This window comes from Mastomys coucha, unplaced genomic scaffold (assembly GCF_008632895.1).
Source record: "Mastomys coucha isolate ucsf_1 unplaced genomic scaffold, UCSF_Mcou_1 pScaffold5, whole genome shotgun sequence".
NCBI lineage: Eukaryota > Metazoa > Chordata > Mammalia > Rodentia > Muridae > Mastomys > Mastomys coucha.
The window spans coordinates 96,430,432-96,448,807 of NW_022196911.1; the positions used below are offsets into that span (position 1 = coordinate 96,430,432).

The following is an 18,376-nucleotide window of genomic DNA, read 5'->3' on the forward strand; positions in this document are numbered from 1 at the left end:
AAGACAGATTCTCACTATGTAGCCCTGATTAGCCTAGAACTCACTGCATAGATCAGGTTGGCCTGGAACTCATAGAGATCTGCATCTTGAGACCTCTTGAGGGTGGGATTAAAGGCGAACACCACCACGCCCAGCCAGCCTCACTCTTTTTTTTTTAAAGACTTATTTATTATTATAAATAAGTACACTGTAATTGTCTTCACCAGACGTCACACACCAGAAGAGGGTATCAGACTTCATTACGGATGGTTGTGAGCCACTATGTGGTTGCTGGGAATTGAACTCAGGACCTTTGGAAGAGCAGCCAGTGCTCTTAACTGCTGAACCATTCTGTACTGGCTGGTTTTGTGTGTCAACTTGACACAGGCTGGAGTTATCACAGAGAAGGGAGCTTCAGTTGGGGAAGTGCCTCCATGAGATCCAGCTGTGGGGCATTTTCTCAATTAGTGATCAAGGGGGTAGGGCCCCATGTGGGTGGTGCCATCCCTGGGCTGGAAGTCTTGGGCTCTATAAGAGAGCAGGCTGAGCAAGGCAGGAAAAGCAAGCCAGTAAGAAACATCCCTCCATGGCCTCTGCATCAGCTCCTGCTTTCTGACCTGCTTGAGCTCCAGTCCTGACTTCCTCTGGTGATGAACAGCAATGTGAAAGTAAGCTGAATAAACCCTTTCCTCCCCAACTTGCTTCATGGTTATGATGTTTGTGCAGGAATTGAAACCCTGACCAAGACACATTCTCTCCTAAAGATATCGGCACCCAGTGCATCTTCTCTCTACTCCCGAATCTGAGGTCCCACAGAGTGCTAATTAATTACATCCTAGGTCCCTGGACAGCTGAGTCACTACTGTGTGTAAGGTCATATAGCAGAAACTCTGGGAAAGGATCAGAGGGGAGTGAAAACAACTTCTACCCTCAAAGAACTCCTATTAACACAGGTACAAGGCCAAGAAAGGGAAAAAAAAGCATGGTTGGGTGGGGTCAGCCATATTGTTCTCTCCTGCTAGGATAGCCCGCCCCTCATCTACTCTGACCAATTATACTCAGTGGTCAAAGCTCCGCCCTCAGTGCCGTTCCGCCTCTGGACACTCAACCATTCTTTGTTACAACATGTATGGAAGCCCAGGAAAAGGATGCTGGGAGGTCCTTGGCTCCTACGCAGCCGAGAAGCAAGTACCTGAGCATTCGGACTAGGGCGGGGATGCCTCCAGACTTGAAGATGGCGAGCAAGCCCTCTCGGTGGTGGGAGAGGTTGTGCAGGATGCTGGTGGTACACCGGGCAGTATCCAGGTCACTGGTGTTCTGCATGGTACGCACCACAGCCGCCACCAGCTGCGGCGAGCCCATTAGGGCACGGCGGGATGCCTCCTTCTTGGACAGCTGGTTCACGATCATTGCCGCCTTGGTCACCACTACCTGGAGGAAGTGTGTGAGACCTTGAGCAGGTAGCCTCAGGCTCCTCCTCCACATCCCTCTGGGGACAGCCAGCTCTATCCCACCCCACCTCCAGGCCCTTCACAGACCGGGTCCTCATCGTTGAGCAGCTTGGTGAGCTCAGGCAGAGCCCGGGTGGCCAACTCTGCATCATCCTGGTAGTTGATGAGATGTACAATAGCTGACTTGAGCAACTGGGATGGCTCGGCCAGGCGCTGCAGGTTGGTCGTCTGCCCCTCCACCTGGGTGGCCAGTAGTAGAGAACTGTCCTCTCCTGAGACGCCTGGACACATGGCCTCCCGCACCCGCTTGGCTCTGGCCGTCGTGGACATCTGGTACTCCAGGTCACCTGGAAGCCAAATGACACAAGGACTGAGCTACAGGAGATTTTTATGGGGACCCTGAAGAGCAAGGTAAGCCTCGAAGACATGGCTCCGAGCTGCTTCGTGTTCCATTAAAGTACAGGGCATCGCTTGTGATAACCAGGGTCTTAGGGGGATCATCATCGCCCTTGCCTGTATCGTCCCATTTATAGAATGAGGCCCACCTAGCTCACCCAACTCTATGACAACTAAGGTCACAGCCACGACTTGCTTTTAAAAGACTCATGTCTGACACCTATCATTACAAAAATGTCTACAGCAATATATGTATTTATTGCAGTACAGTTCTAGGAAGTAAAGGTAGGGCCACACACTGGCTCAGTAAGCACTCTAGGACTGAGCTATCTTCCCAGCCTTTAAAAAGAGTTAGGGGCCAGAGAAATGGTTCTGCCATTAAGAGCATGTACCTGCTCTTCTAGAGAGAACAGGTTCCATTCCTAGTACCTACATGGTGGCTCACAGCCATATCTAACTCCAGTTCCAGGAGGTTTGGACATCCTCTTCTGGCCACCATAAGCGCTGCACCCATTTGGTACATACACATAACATACGTGCAGGCACACACTCATACACTTAAAAAAAAAAAAAATAGCCGGGCAGTAGTGGCTCACACCTTTAATCCCAGCACTTGGGAGGCAGAGGCAGGTGGATTTCTGAGTTCGAGGCCAGCCTGGACTACAGAGTGAGTTCCAGGACAGCCAGGGCTACACAGAGAAACCCTGTCTCAAACAAACAAACAAACAAAATTTAAAATACTTTAAGTTTCCCAAGTTGGCTTTGAACTTACTTCATATTCAGATCTTATAATCCTCCTGCCACAGCCTACCAAGTAGCTGGGGCACCATATACTTTTGTGATGATGGCCAGCTCAGCAATTACTTCTAACTGCTTTGACTGGGTGTGGAGCTCAATTGGTAGAATGCTTGCCTGACAGGGTTCTACTCCCAGCGACGAATAAAAGCAGGCATGGTGGCATACTCATGCAATTACACTCCTCCAGAGGTGGCCGCAAGAAGACCAGAAGTTGAAGGCCATCCTTGGCTACACAGTGAGTTTAAGACAGCCGAGCCTGCATGAGACTTTGTCTCAAAAACAAAACCAGGGGCCGGAGAGATGGCTCAGTAGCTAAGAGTACTGCCGTTTTATCAGGAGGATCAGAGTTCCAATCCCAGCACCCACGTCAGGCAGCTCACAAACAATGTAACTCCAGCTTTACAGGATCCAAAGGACTCCTTCTGACCTCCAGGGGTCCCCAAGCACATATGTTTACATAGACACAATAGACACACACACATAAATGACAGACAAAAAAAGAGTGTTTGTGTGCCTGAGAGTGTGCTAAGCACCTTTCTTATTTAATCTTTCAACAATAATCTCACAAGGCAAGTACAATACTATCTCCACTTTGCAGGACACAGGCCATCGAGGTCATAAAAGCAGTGGACTCAGGAGCCCGCTGCTCCTCCACCTGTAACGAGCAAGGCAGCCAGTCGTGAGATTAGACTAAACTTCATCAATCTAATTACACAACTCAGCCTCCACAAAGTAGCAACTCTCTCCCTGCATAGGGGGCCAAAAGGAGTCCTGGCACACCAGCAAGATCACATAGCCAATCAAGAGACAGGACAGGAGGCCAGCTTTAAAAGGCAGGAGCAAGAATCCTCAAGGGAAACAATGAGTTCTACCTCTGGGTAGGCTGGGGATACACACACACACACACACACACACACACATATATATGTCCCGTATAGCCCTGCTATGGCAAAGGTCCCAATGCCCCAGTTAAAGGGGCAGGAAACAAGATCATCCTCTAACTAATGGGGAAGGAGAGGCTGCCCACAGGGCTCTCCCACCCATACGCTTTCCTTTAGCTCCTAGGAATACCCCTGGCCCAGCCAGGCACAGAGAGGAGGTTCCTGCCTGCACAGCCAAGGAGACCTGGGACACAGAGGCTCAGCACACAGAGCCCTAACCAGCCACAACTCATCCTGCAACTGTCCAGACCCCAAACCTCGCACCCTGGAACGTTTAGGGCCCTGGGGGCATCTGAGAATGACAGTCCTAAAGCCATGTGGACCTTTGTCCCAGAAGGGAAGGGAACACCAGACTGGTAGAGTATTTTTCTATGTGACAGAAACCTACCTCTGAATCAGCTTCCCCATGCCCGTCCTTGGTACATGTATGCCATGTGCTAGCCCAGTCTAAGCTTAAACACTGTGACTCTTCTACCAAACTGGGGGTTGGGGGTGGGGCGGATTGTTCCCTGTCCGTCTCATCAGACACGAGGTTCCTGGAGCGAAAAGAATAGGTCTTCCCAGTAATCCCCAGGTCTCTCCAACCCCCACCCCGTGGTGGTGTCAATAAAGTCTCCTTATTACATTCCTAAGATCCCAGACGCCAAGAACTTTGAGTTCCAGTGGCGCCCTGGGTCAAGTGCCTGTGCCTCCCTACACATTCAGGATTCACTGGCGTGACTTATGTGAAACTGGGCACGGCGGTGCATACCTTTACTTCCAGCACATGAGAGGCAGGGGCAGGCAGATCTCAGTGAGTTCAAAACCAGCCTGATCTACAGAGTTGTTCCAGGGCTCCACAGAGAACCCCCGTCTCGGAAAACCCAAAAGGAAAAAAACCCTGGCGTCCAGACCTTGGTTCTGTGGCACCCCTTGTGTATAGGTGGTGGTAGTCTTCTTGAGTGTGTACTGTCTGCCGCAGGGATCATCCTCATCCATAATGCCCTTGCTGCTGACAGAGGGCACACAGGTATTGACGCCTGAGTGGATGCCTGAGTCGTAGGTGTACGTCTGCTGCCACTCGGTCACCTTGATGGGCTGTTCAATAAGGTTCATCACCTCCATGGTGGCTGCTGAAGACAAAACAAAACCAGGAGCATGGCGTCAGATGGCTAGAGGGACACCGTGACCCTCAGTTTCAACTCAGCTGTAGCCCTCACCTCTGAAATCTACCCTTCTCCTGAAGCCCTACCATGGCCTCAAGAGGGTCACACGGTCACAGACAGCAAGGTACAGGGGTGAAGTGAAAGGGCACCTAGCCTGAAAAGGGGCTTCCACCAGAAGACACAGGCTTCCCAATGCGTGGCACCATAGGGCTGCAGGGGGCCATTATGGATAAGCTCTGTGATTTTGCATTCTCCAGCTCTGGTGTGGAGACAGGAATACAGCCAGATCCCTCCAGCCCAGCCCAGGCTCCCTGACCAGCCTGCCCCAACCCAACATTCCCAGTGGAAAAGGAACTAAGGGTTCCAGACAGCTGCCGAGCTCTGCAGACCTGCCCTCACTCCACCGGAGTCCCCAGGGAAAGGCTGCAGAGGCTGTAGCTCACCATTGGATGAGAGACTGGGTGGGGCAGGGAAGCTGTCGGACAGGTTTCTCTGGGACGCCCAGGGCTCTCTCAAGAGTTCCTGAATCTCATATTCCAGAAGGTCAAGCTTACCCAGGGCTTCCTCTCCTCCAGCTCCCAGTATTCCCAGACTTCTGAGCTCTCTAGACCAGTTCAAATCTTGGCAAACTACTCCCTCTCCAATCCACCTCTCGTTGGGTGCCAGTGGCTTCAAAATCACATTCCACCACACTCAACTGAATGCTGTGAGGATAGGGCTTGGGAAGGACTCGATACGGTGACAGTACTTGTTAGGTGTTCACTGTTGGGGACCAGGTTGTTGCTGTCTTAACTGCCTCACCCCTAGGGTGTTTAGTCATTGTCCACTTCCTGGAACCCGGGTTAGTAGCACGGAGTCAGGCAGGCCCTGTGGGGTGGTCACCGCTGTTGAGGGCTCTCACCCTGTTCTGAAGACTTGGGGGACACTTTAAGGCTCATGGGCATCTGCTTGATGTGGGCTCCCCATTTGGTCTGTTTGGCCCCACTGTCATAGGTACTGACCCTACCTACACCAACACTACCTACATACTGGGAGTCATGGAGAGAGACAGACAGGGGAATGAATGTCTGAGGGCCGACTATGTGCTCACACCCTTCACACATGCCTCCAGATCCCTCACAAATGCCATCATCCTCGAAGATGGGTTTCAAAGCTTTCCTCCCAAATTTGTAGATGTGGAAACCGGCTAGAAATGGGACCAAGAGAGGGGACCAGGCATAAGCAAGCTTGATGCTGAAGTCTTCCGCCTCTACACTCCAATACTGCCTCAGAGAATGAACAGAACCCACTCATAAAATGGGGTGGTGCCCAGCATCTCTCAAACAGGTTGTTCCACCATGATGGGGGACTGGCAAAAATTAGGGTGGGGCAGCTGGTGTACTGAGGGGAGCCACCCCAGGAACAAAGAGAATCAGGGTCCTCTTCCCAGTGACAGCCCCGGCCCCACCTTTCAAAGCATGACGACAGAGGGCATGGCAGAACACGCCTGTCATGCCAGTACCAGAGGAGACTGGGATAGAAGATTCACCAGCAGGAGACCAGCTACAAAAGGAGACAATGTTTCAAAGGGAAAAAAAAACCCGGGTGACGAATGTTCTCCCAGCCCTTCTTAGGACGCATAGCCCCTCCCCTGCAACAAGCAGTCCTAAAACAGACAGAGGCAGGAGCAGGACCAGCTCCCAGCTGCCACCTTCCTCCTTTCCCCGCCATCCTGGGTGACTCAGAGTTTCGTTTGGGGTTGATAAACAGCAGCAGGCCCAGGCTACCGACAGTAGGCTCTGTGCCACCAGATGTGCACAGCTGCTCCCAGGCACTTGTCTGGAGTAGCTATTTTAGAACACCGCTCCCCACCTCACCCCGTCCCACACCAGCCTTCTCATGCTCCCCTCCTCCCAGCTCCAACAGGGAGAAGTAGGAAATCAGGAGCTTGGAGGCCAGCTCAAGAAAACCTGCCCTCCCCCACCTCCTGCTCCCCCCTATCCTGTCCTCTGCCTCAAGGGTGGCTCCCAAAGAGAGAACTTGAGGAGCCTGGGAGGAATGAGTGGGTCTCAGAAGTCATCTTTGGGAGAGGGGAAAAAAAAAAAAACTGAACGCTGAGCTCTTGAGAAGGTGAAACCCACCAGCACTGACTCTCCATTGCCCAGTGGAGGTGACACATATGGTCCAAGAAGGTGAGGAAGGTGAGGAAGGTGAGGAAGGTGAGGGGTAGGCACGAACCCCTCAGTCCACAAAGCTGCCTTCCACTGAGATAGCCATGCAAGCAGCCATCTAGGACCCAGGGAGATGGGAGAAGGCTCATCTTAAACCAAGGACCAGCCTCAGATCAGAAGGGAACACTGCAGTCAAGGGGTAGCCTCAAGAGAGAGGGGTTCACCCACAGACTGGTCCTCAGGCCCAGCTGGCCAGGCCTGGAGCCAAGGGAAGCAAGCGAAGGGCTGGAAAGCTGCCCAGGGCCAGGCAGAGGTCAAAGGATATCAGAGGGCAAGCATCCAGTTCTCTAATAGTCAGTGAATTTAACCCCGCCAAGTAGGCTTTTGCTGGTTTCCAATTTGTAGGTGGGGAAAGAGAGGCTCCAGATTACAGAAGAAATGGTGGCAGTTTGCTCAGTGCTGGGTCTGCCATACTTGCAGACTGGGAGTCCACCTCTCAGAGTCTGGGAGAAGCTGAGCCCGCTCACCAAGGGGAGGAAGGGAAAGGTATAGATGAGGGTGATCACAAGTGGAGGACCTCTCACCTATGCATTGGTCAGATTAAGGTCAGATTAGGGTCTCAGCTCTACCATATATGCTGGGAATCTGTGGATGTTTTGTTTTGAATGATTTATTTTTATATTATTATTATTATTATTATTATTATTATTATTATTATTATTATTATTATTATTATTAGGTTTTTTTCGAGACAGGGTTTCTCTGTGTAGCCCTGGCTGTCCTGCAACTCACTCTGTAGACCAGGCTGGCCTCGAACTCAGAAATCCACCTGCCTCTCTGCCTCCCAAGTGCTGGGATTAAAGGCGTGTGCCACCACTGCCCGTCATGATTTATTTATTTTTAAAAGTACATTGGTATCTGGCTTGCATGCGTTGTCTGTGTGAGGGTGCTGGATCCTCTGAAAATGGAGTTACAGACAGTTGTGAGCTGCCATGTGAGTGCTGAGAATTGAAACCTGGTCCTTTGGAAGAGATGCTGGTGCTCTTAACCACTGTGGCATCTCTCCAGCCCCTTTGTGTTTTTTTTAACCTGAGAAAGGCTGGCCCCATGATCTCAGAAGAAGCACTCATGTGCCAGATTCTAACAAGACGCCAGGTTCCTGTGTCAGTGAAGGGAAGGCTAAGCGTAGGCAAGGTAGCGTAGAAAGCAGCTCAGAGAGGGAACACACCAGAACTCTTCACAGAGACAGCTGCTCCTGCAACAGGAAGACTGGTCGTCAGCCATCAGACAGGATGGTTAATCAGCTTCACCTTTCTCCCTACCAACTCCTCAAGAGAGCCTGGGAAATTCTTCCACAACAAGCAAAAGTACAGGTTTAGCCATTCTTGGGGCGGAGGGGCCGCACCCAGTTCGGTCTCAGCATTCTTCACCCTGGATACACAGGTCAGACCTTCTGCAATGGGTCCTGGACAGAACCAGGGTGGAAGTGAGCGAGACAGTGGTGGGGCCCTGCCCAGGCACTGGGCCAGAGATGGGTAGAGACAGAGACAGAGACAGGGCGGGTTTCCTAGTTGAAAGGGGGACCTTTGTTTAGCAGTGGGACTCTGCTCCATTGTCGGCGGCAGGGAGGAAGAAGCCAGTTTAGAGATCACAGGGTGGAGTAGGAGGGCAGGAAGAGAGAAGACACAGGCCCCGGAAGGGTACGCAAAGGGCCCTTCCCCCACTGGCTCCAGACTAGGGGTAAGAGCCCCGCCCTTCATGCCCGTTCTTCCGTACAGCCAGCTGGGGTGCTGGCACGACGCACCCTCCGTCCAAGCTGTCCTGCAGAATGACGCCCAGTCCTGACTTTAAAAATAACCCCACCAAGAGTGACAGAAGCCTCCAGCCTAGCCAGCACCTGCAGGAACGGTCAAGCAACAGGCACAGCCAGGCTGGGCTGCTAAGTGACAGTAAAACCACCTAGAAAGAGGCTCAGGAGCAGGCTGCCTGAGATGCTTGTGCTGGACCTGGGTGCAGAAACAAAGCATGGGGCCACACGCGGCAGGCAAAGCTGGGCTTCTCTAGAGGCCCCTTGGGCTAGAGGTTGGTACCCTGTGCACATCCAGATCCATAGGCTTACATCAAAGCAGGAGAGGAGCGGTGGTGTGAGCATCTTTGCGAAGGGTCTCCGTCAGAGTCAACACCTAACTGGCTGTGGGCCTTTTGGCAAGTCAAACCATTTTCTTAGCCATGGAACCCCTTTTCCTCAGAATGCATGTGACCTGAACACAAGCTGCCACCCAAGCAGTAGCCAGTCCAAACAGAACAGTCTCCACCTCAGGGACTTAGAGAGGACACCAGCCCTGAGCTTCCCTTCTCAATGCCTCTGGATCCGGCTGAGATAATGTCAGCAGGCCCAAGGACAGAAGAAAGAAACACACATCGTCGTGGTTCACACAGTCATACACAGAAACGACTAGAGACTGCTGATTCCAGTAGGGAACCCCTCACTGTCTCCCAGTGCCCCATTCTATCATGGTGAGAGGCTCCTGGGCAAACACCATGGTTTCCATCCCCAGAATGGCCACCCCGGTAAGAGAGACAGCAGAAGCTTCTCTATGCTGAGGGACGGGAGAAGACAAGGGAAGTTTCAAAGGCGCATTCTCACTTCCAGCCTGGAGGGCAGCCCAGGCCAGACCATGGCTGAGAGGAGGTCTGGAGCGGGAGAGGCTCGGGCCGTGACCCAGCTGCTGTTTGTTCTCTTCTGGGCTGCTTCCCAAAGCAAACAGATCCGGGTGGGAAAACGGAGGGGAGATGTAGCAGAGGGAAGTGGCCTGGCCAAGTGGCCTGACCTAGGGAAGCTCAGGGTTCCCCTAACGGAGGGCTCTAGCTGCAGCTGCATCCCTGATGAGGACAGCATCCCAAGCCAGCAGATGAGCCCAAACCAGGACTCCTGGGAGTGGAAAAGTACTCCAGCTGTTACAAGCCACTAGCCAGCACCATTGGGGCTTAGGCAGCCCCATTAACAGCAGTTGGGTGCCAGCCAGTTAGGGTAGGATGTTGCAAGGGTAGGAGGGCTGGACAGGAGGGACCTGAACCCTTAGTCCCCGGATAACACAGGCTGCAGCAAAAGAAGGCTTCTTGCAAATGCCTTGGTTGGGGATGGTTCAGCTGGTAAAGGTGCCTGCAGCACAGCCGGATGGATGACTTGAGTTTAATCCGCATGGCAGCACCATGACAGACTGACTCTTGCAAGTTGCCCCTTGACTTCAACATGTATGCAGCAACACCCCCCACCCACCCACCCCCTAAATAAATACATGTATGGAAAATAAAAACTTGCCAAGGTGAGGGCATAGGAAGGCTTCACGGATGAGTGGCTTATGAGTGAAGGGCTTGTATGGCAAGCCCGGAAGCCCTCTCTGGGTTCTAAGCTCTGTATTGTGCAGGAATAAAAGCAGCTCGCCACCATATACAGAGCTCACGTGGAGGTGGAAGAAGGTCACAAGCAGAGGATAGGAGGGTGGGGAGGGAGGAAGGTTCAAGGTGGCTGCCAAACACAGTTCAGATTAAGGACAGCTTTTTATTCTCACAAACTTCTGTGCATTCCTCAATTTAAAAAAATAATAATAATAACGATCAGCCAGCCGGTGATGGCGCATGCCTTTGAGCCTAGTACTCCAGAAGCAGAGACAAGAGTTGAAGTCCAGTCTGGTCTACAGAGTGAGTTCCAAGACAGTCAGGACTACACAGAAAATCCTGTCATGAGGAAAAACAAAATAGATGATCAACTGAGCATGGTGGAGCATGTTGGAGCATGCCTTTGATCCTGACACTCAGAGAAGGAGCGACAGCCCACAGCGAGGCAGTCTGTTGATTGCCTGGCCTCTTCTTGCCATCACTAGACATAAGATCTCTCTCCACACTGGGAAACCACAGGGAAAGCTGAGCACCCTCTGCGGCCAAGCAAAAGAGGCCAGGAGGCTAGCCTAAGCAGGCAGTCAAAGAACTCTCTCTCTCCAAACCTAGCCCAGGAAGTTGCTGGAGAATGGGACAGTCAACCACATCCCAAGAGAAAGGCCTCAGGGTGTCTGTCATCTGCAGAGACACAAATCCCAGTGACTTGTCCTGGCCCATCTCACTACCTTTTGCTTTCAGAGAGTTACTGGGCCAGCCAGCTGCCAGACGCTGGTTTTACCATTCCGCCCTGTGGTTCCTCTTCCCAAAATCCCCCAAACAAAAAGATTCCTCCGAGGACTCAGTAGGTCTCAGACTGACCGTTCACCCACAGGAAGTACCCCTCGGGTGGGCAAGGGTGGCCCTCTCCAGAGGAGACTCTACAAGGAGCCTCCTCTTGAAGTGAAGACCGCCCATCCGGAGCTGGAGAGATGTCTCAGTAGTTAAGAGCACTTACTGCTCTTGGAGAGGACCCAGACCAGTTCCCAGAACCCATATGGCAGCTCACAGTCCTCTATCACTCTGCTTGCGGGGGATCTGACACTGTCTTCTGGATAGGAGGAAGTCTTCTCTTCTTTTCATAAGGACATCTGTGTGTCCCCACCCCACCCCCACCCACCTTGCTGCTGGTGGCCTCAGGGGGCTAGAAAGCCACAAGCCAGCCGGTGGGTCGCCCTGTGTGGTAATCTGCCAGAATGACTTCATTCTCCCTCCTCGCTTCCCAGTCAAGGCTCCTTGCTTAGGGCTCTCATCTCTAAGGTCAGAAATCATGCTGCGGTTCCAATCCTGATCTTAAGATATGATAGTAAGCCAGGCGGTGGTGGCACACGCCTATAATCCCAGCACTTGGGAGGTAGAGGCAGGAGAATTTCTGAGTTCGAGGCCAGCCTGGTCTACAGAGTGAGTTCCAGGACAGCCAGGGCTACACAGAGAAACCCTGTCTTGAAAAACAAAACAAAACAAAAAAAAAAAGAATCTGGTAGTAAGAGCCTCAGTCTTCAGGAAGTACCAGCACACAGGCTAAACCTAGCCCCAGCTCCCCACTCCCAGGCTCATTCTGGTGCCAGGTGCTGGGTCGGCAGAGGGGCCCAAATCAGTCATACCTAAGAAGACCATGCACCACCAAATCCTCCCTCAGGCACCCCCCACAACCCCTCAACTTACTCCCACAGCAAGACCCTCCTGCAGCGGTTTTCATAGCCCAGATACTAGGGTCTCCAGCCAGGACAGGGCAGTCTCCAGCCAAGACAGGGCAGTAGAAAGCTCCTCTCCAAGCTGCCAGGCTGTGCTAACTGGCACGATCCAGCAGGACTCTCACCCAAACCTAAATCTGACTCATGTGTCTCTATTCCCCAGGGAGCGCCCCGCCCCCACTTAGACTTGGCAAAGCAGCAGACACTAGTGAAGCAGGTAGCTCCCACATCCTATGGGGGTTCAGCCCAGACAACTCTGAGCCATTGCTTTCCTTCCCTCTGGTCTCCCCTAACTTAGACCCTCACAGCTCCTGGTCTTGAGGAGTTGCCCTTACCACCAACCACAGCGAGGTTTCAGAGTCCTGGCAGCCAGGGTGATGAGTCACTCCCACCTGACAAACCTGTCCCGCCTTCACCACCCCCACACGTCTAGCAGGGCTCTCCTAAATTCCCTTCTATCCTTGGAGCTGAGGCCCTCTAAAAGGGGCAATAGAAAACTTCCATTTAGGGCTAAAGAGATAGCTTCCTTGGCAGAGCGCTTGTCTAGCATACATATATGAAGCCCTGGGTTCGATTCCCAGCATGGTATAAAGGCAGCTACAGTGCTGCATGCCTGTAATTCCAGCACTTGAGCGGTAGAAGCAGGAGGGTCACAAGTTCAATGTCTGGCTGATTGGGTTAAAGCTAAATTGGATCCATAGGACCCACAGGGTGGAAGGAAAAAAAAAAGTCCTGAAAGTTGTTCTCTGATCTCCACAAATGTGCTGTGTCCTGTGCATGCTCAAACACACAGGCACATACAAAATAAGATGATGATGAATGTTTTAAAAAGTTTGTCAGGCACGGCAGCACACACCTGTTATCCCAGGGAGCAGAGGCTGCTGAATCTCTGTGAGTTTGAGGACCTCTACTCTATATAGCAAGTTCTAGGCTAGCCAGGGCTGCACATTGAGACCCTGGTCTTCAAAAAGAAAAGAAGAGAAAAGAAAAAAGAGAAGAGGAAGGAAGGGGAGGGGAGGAGAGGGAAGGGAAGAAGTAGTTCAAGGTCAACTTCAGAGGCTAGCCTAGGCTACATGAGAAAAGAAGGTTGGGGGTGCTTCCAGGGCTGATGATGGATTCCATGGGAAAGTGACTGTCTAAGTTTGTACAAGGTCCTGGAGTTGTTCTTTATCACCCAAAAGAAAAAGGGCGTGTGTGTGTGTGTGTGTGTGTGTGTGTGTGTGTGTGTGTGTGTGTAGAAATCCTTCCCCAGTTGTAGTGGAACCGCACGAGGTCTGAGCTTAGCCCTCTCTTGAGTCTAGCTGTGCGCCACTGGGCAAGTTGCTAACTTTCCCTGCCTCTGAAAGCATGATTAGTGAGACCCGGAGTGAAAGAGCTTGGTACCAGATCGTCTTCTGGCTTTGAGAGCTCATCAATCAAGTACTTTCTGGGTAGCCAGGTTTATTTATTCCTGAGGTCACTCTTCCTAAGAAGCAAGGTGCCTCAATCCAGGCTGCACAGGTAAGGAGACACTGTTCAGAGATTCGAGCCTAGCTCAGTCCAGGTCCAGGTCCCAGCTCGTGGGCCAGCCAAATGTGTCACCTTATTCTAAAGTAGTTCTGCAGGAGGACAGGCTTTCCTCTCATGGGCCATGGCCTGTGGGCCCCCAGGAAGGAAATGGGTCAATCAGGCTCCGCCTGACCTTCCGTTCCCACAGGCTGCATTCTCCAAGCTCAACCTTAGCAGGCCAGACGACGGCTCCAGAGGGAATGGGGTGGAGCTCCCGTGCGGGGGAGGCTCCTGTCACCCAAGCCCAGACTTGATCTGGCAAGAAATGACTAATCGGATCCTACCTTTGCTTCCCCTCCCTTCAGTCCAGTCAGAAGCCAGCTTGGGCCAGGCAGCTCCTAGCAGAACTTCCTCAGTACTGTCTTTTCATCACGGCCACGGACCAACCAGATTAGCTAAACTAATCATTTAGCTCACGTAATTACAATGCCTTCCCTTCCTCCACCTTGGCACAGAGAGGAGGGGGAAACAGGTTGCATGGGCCTAAACTTCATGCTTCCCCCCCCCCTCGCCCCATGCTTCCTGGAGGTGGTCACACATAGCTGACCACCCTCAGGACCTAAGGGGGTTACTCCAGGGGAGAGTCTCTTGCCCACTCCCACTCTCCAACCAAGCACCATGGCGGCTTCCAAGGTGAGTCAGAGCAAGCAGTGTTCATGACCCTCGCCCCACCTTCCCTCTGTCCCAGGCTAGCACTAGCATTCTTGCTCTGCCCCCCCCCCCAAGGCTGGGCTCCAAATGCCAATGAAAAGGCCACTCTTCATAGTATAAACCAGTGCAGCAAGCCGAGAAGTTCACAGTTCCAGCCCGAGAAGAGCTCTCAGCACACAGGAGGCAAGGGGACGGCATGATCACACTGTTCAGCCTGAGGGTGCCTGGCATGGAAGAAGCCTTCCACAGCAAAGACTTCCTCCTGTCCCACTTTCCCCGCCAAACACTCAGGAAAAGAGTGGGTGGAAGAGGGACTTCTGGCAAGTCCTCTAGAAAGAATGCACCTCCATAATTTAGAAACCCATCGACCGGCAAGCAACATTCCTGCCCCATGCTATCCTACCTCACTTGTCAGCCAGCTAAATAAAATGGGGGATGGGATGGGGGAGTCAGGGAAATACGAATCCCTCTTCCCAATCTTCCTAGTTTGGTCCAGTCCTGCCCTAACCCCATTCCTGGGGAAGGGGCAGAGCTTGGGAGGAGAGACACTTAGCAGGCCTCCTATGAGGGGGTGTGGTGGTCCCGGGAGGACGCTAGAGGGGAAGAAAACACTTCCCCTTTCAGCAACGCCCCCACCCCACCCCCATTGGTCCCTACCTCAGGCCTTAGGGGCCTGACAAACAGGATGGAGGTGGGGGCAGGGAGAACAGGGTCAAAGCGCACAGGCACTGGCCTATGTTCAGCTTGAAGCTGACTGGGGGAAGGGGCTTCCCTTCAAGAAGTACCACCAAGCCTAGAATCAGCTCTCAACAAGGAGACAGACGGGAAAATCCTTGAAAAGGCTCCCATGGTTACTTTCTCCTGGAAAGTTTGTTTGGAGTGATTTCTCAACAATAATGGGTTGCAGAAATCTATTGCTGTTTCCCTATCAACACTCTAGAAACCACAGCTACTAAAAACTGAGTGAGTGCTTCTTAATTTTCTCTACCGGCCCAGATTCCAGGCCAAGCCACCAGTGTCAGACATCGGTAGGGCACTGAGCCCAGACCCTTCACCAGTTCCCCCGTCACCCCATCCCACCTCCGTAGGAGAAGGCATAGACCGGCGTACATTAGAGCGGAAGGAGGCGCCACAGGTCCAGCTCGGAGCTGCAGGGCAGGGCCTCCGTCCTCCAAGCGCTCACCTGCTCTGCTCAGCAGGTGGGAATCGCGTCCCTGGGAAAATGTGCACTCGGCCCCCACAGTTGGGTAAGCTGGGCGCAGACAATAGGGCCCCACCCAGGCCTGGGGGAGTAGGGAGGGAGGGAAAGCGAGGATGACGCGTGGGGTGGGGTGAGGGTGGCCCCAAAGAGACTAGGCAGCAAGTTTCCCGAGCGGTAAATTCCTGTCACCGTGGGCTCCGGGACCAGGCGGAGCGGGTCAAAGTCTGCTCGGTCAGCTCCAGGAAAGAGTCAGGGACGCCTTGCCGGTCAAGCTCCGCGGGCCCTGGGGGAGGCGCGAACTCCGAGGCACCTGCCCTAGTTCCTCCCCGCCCTTCTCGGACCTGCGGTTCACCGAGCCTGGAGGGGCGCTCCAACCCGGATTGCTTGTCCCAAGGGTCCCGCGCCCCGGACCCCAGCGCGCCCCCTGTCGCTGGTGTAGGATGCGTTCCCTGGCACCCGCCCTCACCTGCCCTGAAACCGCTGGAACCAGCCTCTCGGCCGCTTGCTGTCCCTACTTTCCCGCAGTGATTCGTACCCCGATCGGGTGTACCTGAACGTGGAGCCGGGCTGAGCCGGGTCGGGGTCGGGTCTGGCCCGGAGGGAGCCGGCGCGGAAAGCGAACTGAGCTCTGCGCGCTCGGGCGGCGGCTGCTCCGGACTCTGGCCAAGGCAGCAACTCAGTAACCGAACAAAAGGCAAAGGGACCTGACAGCCAAGCCACACCTCTCGCCCCTCGAAGCTCCGCCCCCTTGGGAGACTCCCACCCTCTGAGGCTATCTCACTGGCTGCCCAGCCTGACTATCCCATCGAGGGGCGGAGCCTCGCACCGGGACCTCTACCACGGCCGCCTCTGTTTATGCGTTCACCATTGGCCCCAGGGACTGCCAGTCGGCTCTGGGGTGGACGCCAACTTGAGGTCTCATCCTCACTCTGCATCTATTGGCAAATAGAAAGTTTCTTCCTTATGATTGGACAGAGGGCTGTCAGTAAGACTAAGGAGAAAGCCAATGGAACAGGTGGGGCGTGACTTGCCCCACCCTAGCCCTGAGCAGGTGAGACTCATTATTTTCCCCTTCCCCCTACCTGTCCAACAGGTGAGTCAGGGGGAGGCATGGGAAAGGACTGACGCCTTCACTAGCCTGCCACCTCAGCGTCAGGCTTATTCATTCTTGCCTCAACGTAGTAATAAGATGTTTGTAAAGCATTTCATAGGCATTGTGCTAGGTTGAGATTTCTCCCCCTACAAAAGATGGAGTGTTCCCTGTCCCCTTCTTATTAGAATTAGAAGGCCTGGGTTTGGTTCTCCCCTTAATCTTTGTATGACCTTAGGCCAGTTAGTGTATCTTTCACCCTGTATCTCTTCTGTAAAGTGGGTCTATTAGTTTTATCTATCTTAGGTGGAGAGATTAAATGAAATAAACTTTGTAGTAGCACTTAAACAGCTGAGGAATGTCAGTATTTAAACCAATGAGATGGTCAGTTGAGACGGTTCTTAAAAAGTGTTGGAGCAGCCAGGCAGTGGTGGCACAGGCCTTTAAACTGAACACTCAGGGAGGCAGAGATAGACAGATCTCTGTGAGTTAGAGGCCAGCCTGGTCTACAAAGTGGGTTCGGAATGATCCACGTTGAAAGAATATTTTTAACATGGTTGTGTGATGCCTCAGTTGTGCAAATGTGATGACCTTGAGTCTGATTCCGGGTGGAGGGAGACAACCAAGTCCCACAGATTGCCCTCTGTCCTCTGATCTCCTGCCTTGGCACAAGTGCCATACACATAAAAGTAAATAAAATGTAATGAGATTTAAAAAACTAAGCTCTAGCTGGGCAGTGGTGGCGCACACCTTTAATCCCAGCACTTGGGAGGCAGAGGCAGGAGGATTTCTGAGTTCGAGGCCAGCCTGGTCTACAGAGTGAGTTCCAGGACAGCCAGGGCTATACAGAGAAACCCTGTCTCGAAAAACCAAAAAAAGAAACAAACAAAAAACTAAGCTCCAAAGAGATCACAAGACTAGAAAACATGCTACACTCTAAACTCGGATACCTTCTTATTTCAAGTCCCAGAGCAGAAGGGTCAGTGTGTGTTTGTGGGGGGTTGTGGGGGGGGGTGTGGATACTGCTCCAGGGAGAAACAGAGAAAGAAGCAGCAATTCCATCAAAGATTAAATGATGATGTAAGGAAACTTTGGTAGGTTTGGGGGAAAAGTCAGACAGTATAGGGAAAGAAAGGGACCAGAGGTCTAAACAAAAGGGGGGAGCAAGCCCCTTCAGAGTAGACAAGGCTGTTGAGCTATCCAAAAGAACTCAGTAGATAGCCTAAGAAGACATGGGTATTTCTTCCTATGGTGGATGACTGCCGTTGCGGCTGGAACATGAACCAAAGGTCTATAGACATGCATTTATTCAACGCGAGTACTGAGCACCAGCTGTATGCTGGGCGCCAATTTAGACCTTGGCTGCACAGAAAATGAAAAGTATCCTAAGTCTCAGAGAGGGTACCGAGTGACAAGAGGAAACAGCTTGTGTGGGTGGGAGTTGGGGGGGGTGGCTGTTTGGAAAAGGGTTTCCTGAGAACACACACGCACAAGAGCTTATGGGCTAAAATAACTCCAGATGAAGATATCCTAACAGTACCTTTGACCACATTCTCCCAACGGAGAAAGGAACGAGGCTTAACTTGTTCTCTTCCAGCCAATAAGGCTTCCTGAAAGGGAGAGGAAGAGTACAGCATCCCTGATCTACTTGTAGCTGCACGTGCCAAGTTGTCAGGACCCCTCCCCTCTGCTGTTTCCCTGACTCCCCCCCCCCCCCACACATTCCCTGCTTGCTTACCTGGGGATCCTTATCTCTACCTAGCCCACTCCCCGACCTGCCTACTTGCCACCCTCCACAGTGATCGGCCCAGGGCTCGGGAAGAGCTCACTGTCCCAAGCTGCTGCCTCTGCCCGGGTTCCACCTTCACCCATTCCTCCCACCCAGTCACACACCCAC

General features: G+C 52.7%; 1 protein-coding gene across 4 annotated transcripts in view; it reads right to left on the reverse strand.

Annotated features, from left to right (window-relative positions):
- The window catches only part of Jup (junction plakoglobin), a 28,212-nt gene extending 12,065 nt beyond the window's left edge, over nucleotides 1–16,147 (reverse strand). Inside the window, exons 1-4 of one of the 4 annotated variants that reach the window (XM_031351000.1) lie at nucleotides 15,940–16,147; nucleotides 4,459–4,674; nucleotides 1,518–1,777; nucleotides 1,172–1,410 (exon numbers count right to left, since the gene is read on the reverse strand). In XM_031351000.1, the coding sequence (XP_031206860.1) occupies nucleotides 1,172–1,410; nucleotides 1,518–1,777; nucleotides 4,459–4,669 (710 nt within the window). In that variant the 5' untranslated portion in view covers nucleotides 4,670–4,674; nucleotides 15,940–16,147. Of the gene's footprint in view, nucleotides 1–1,171; nucleotides 1,411–1,517; nucleotides 1,778–4,458; nucleotides 4,678–15,298; nucleotides 15,404–15,855; nucleotides 15,872–15,939 lie in introns of those variants that run through there. The other 3 variants (XM_031350999.1, XM_031351003.1, XM_031351002.1) reach the window with 3 other exon arrangements.
- Nucleotides 16,148–18,376: the final 2,229 nt, after the last annotated feature.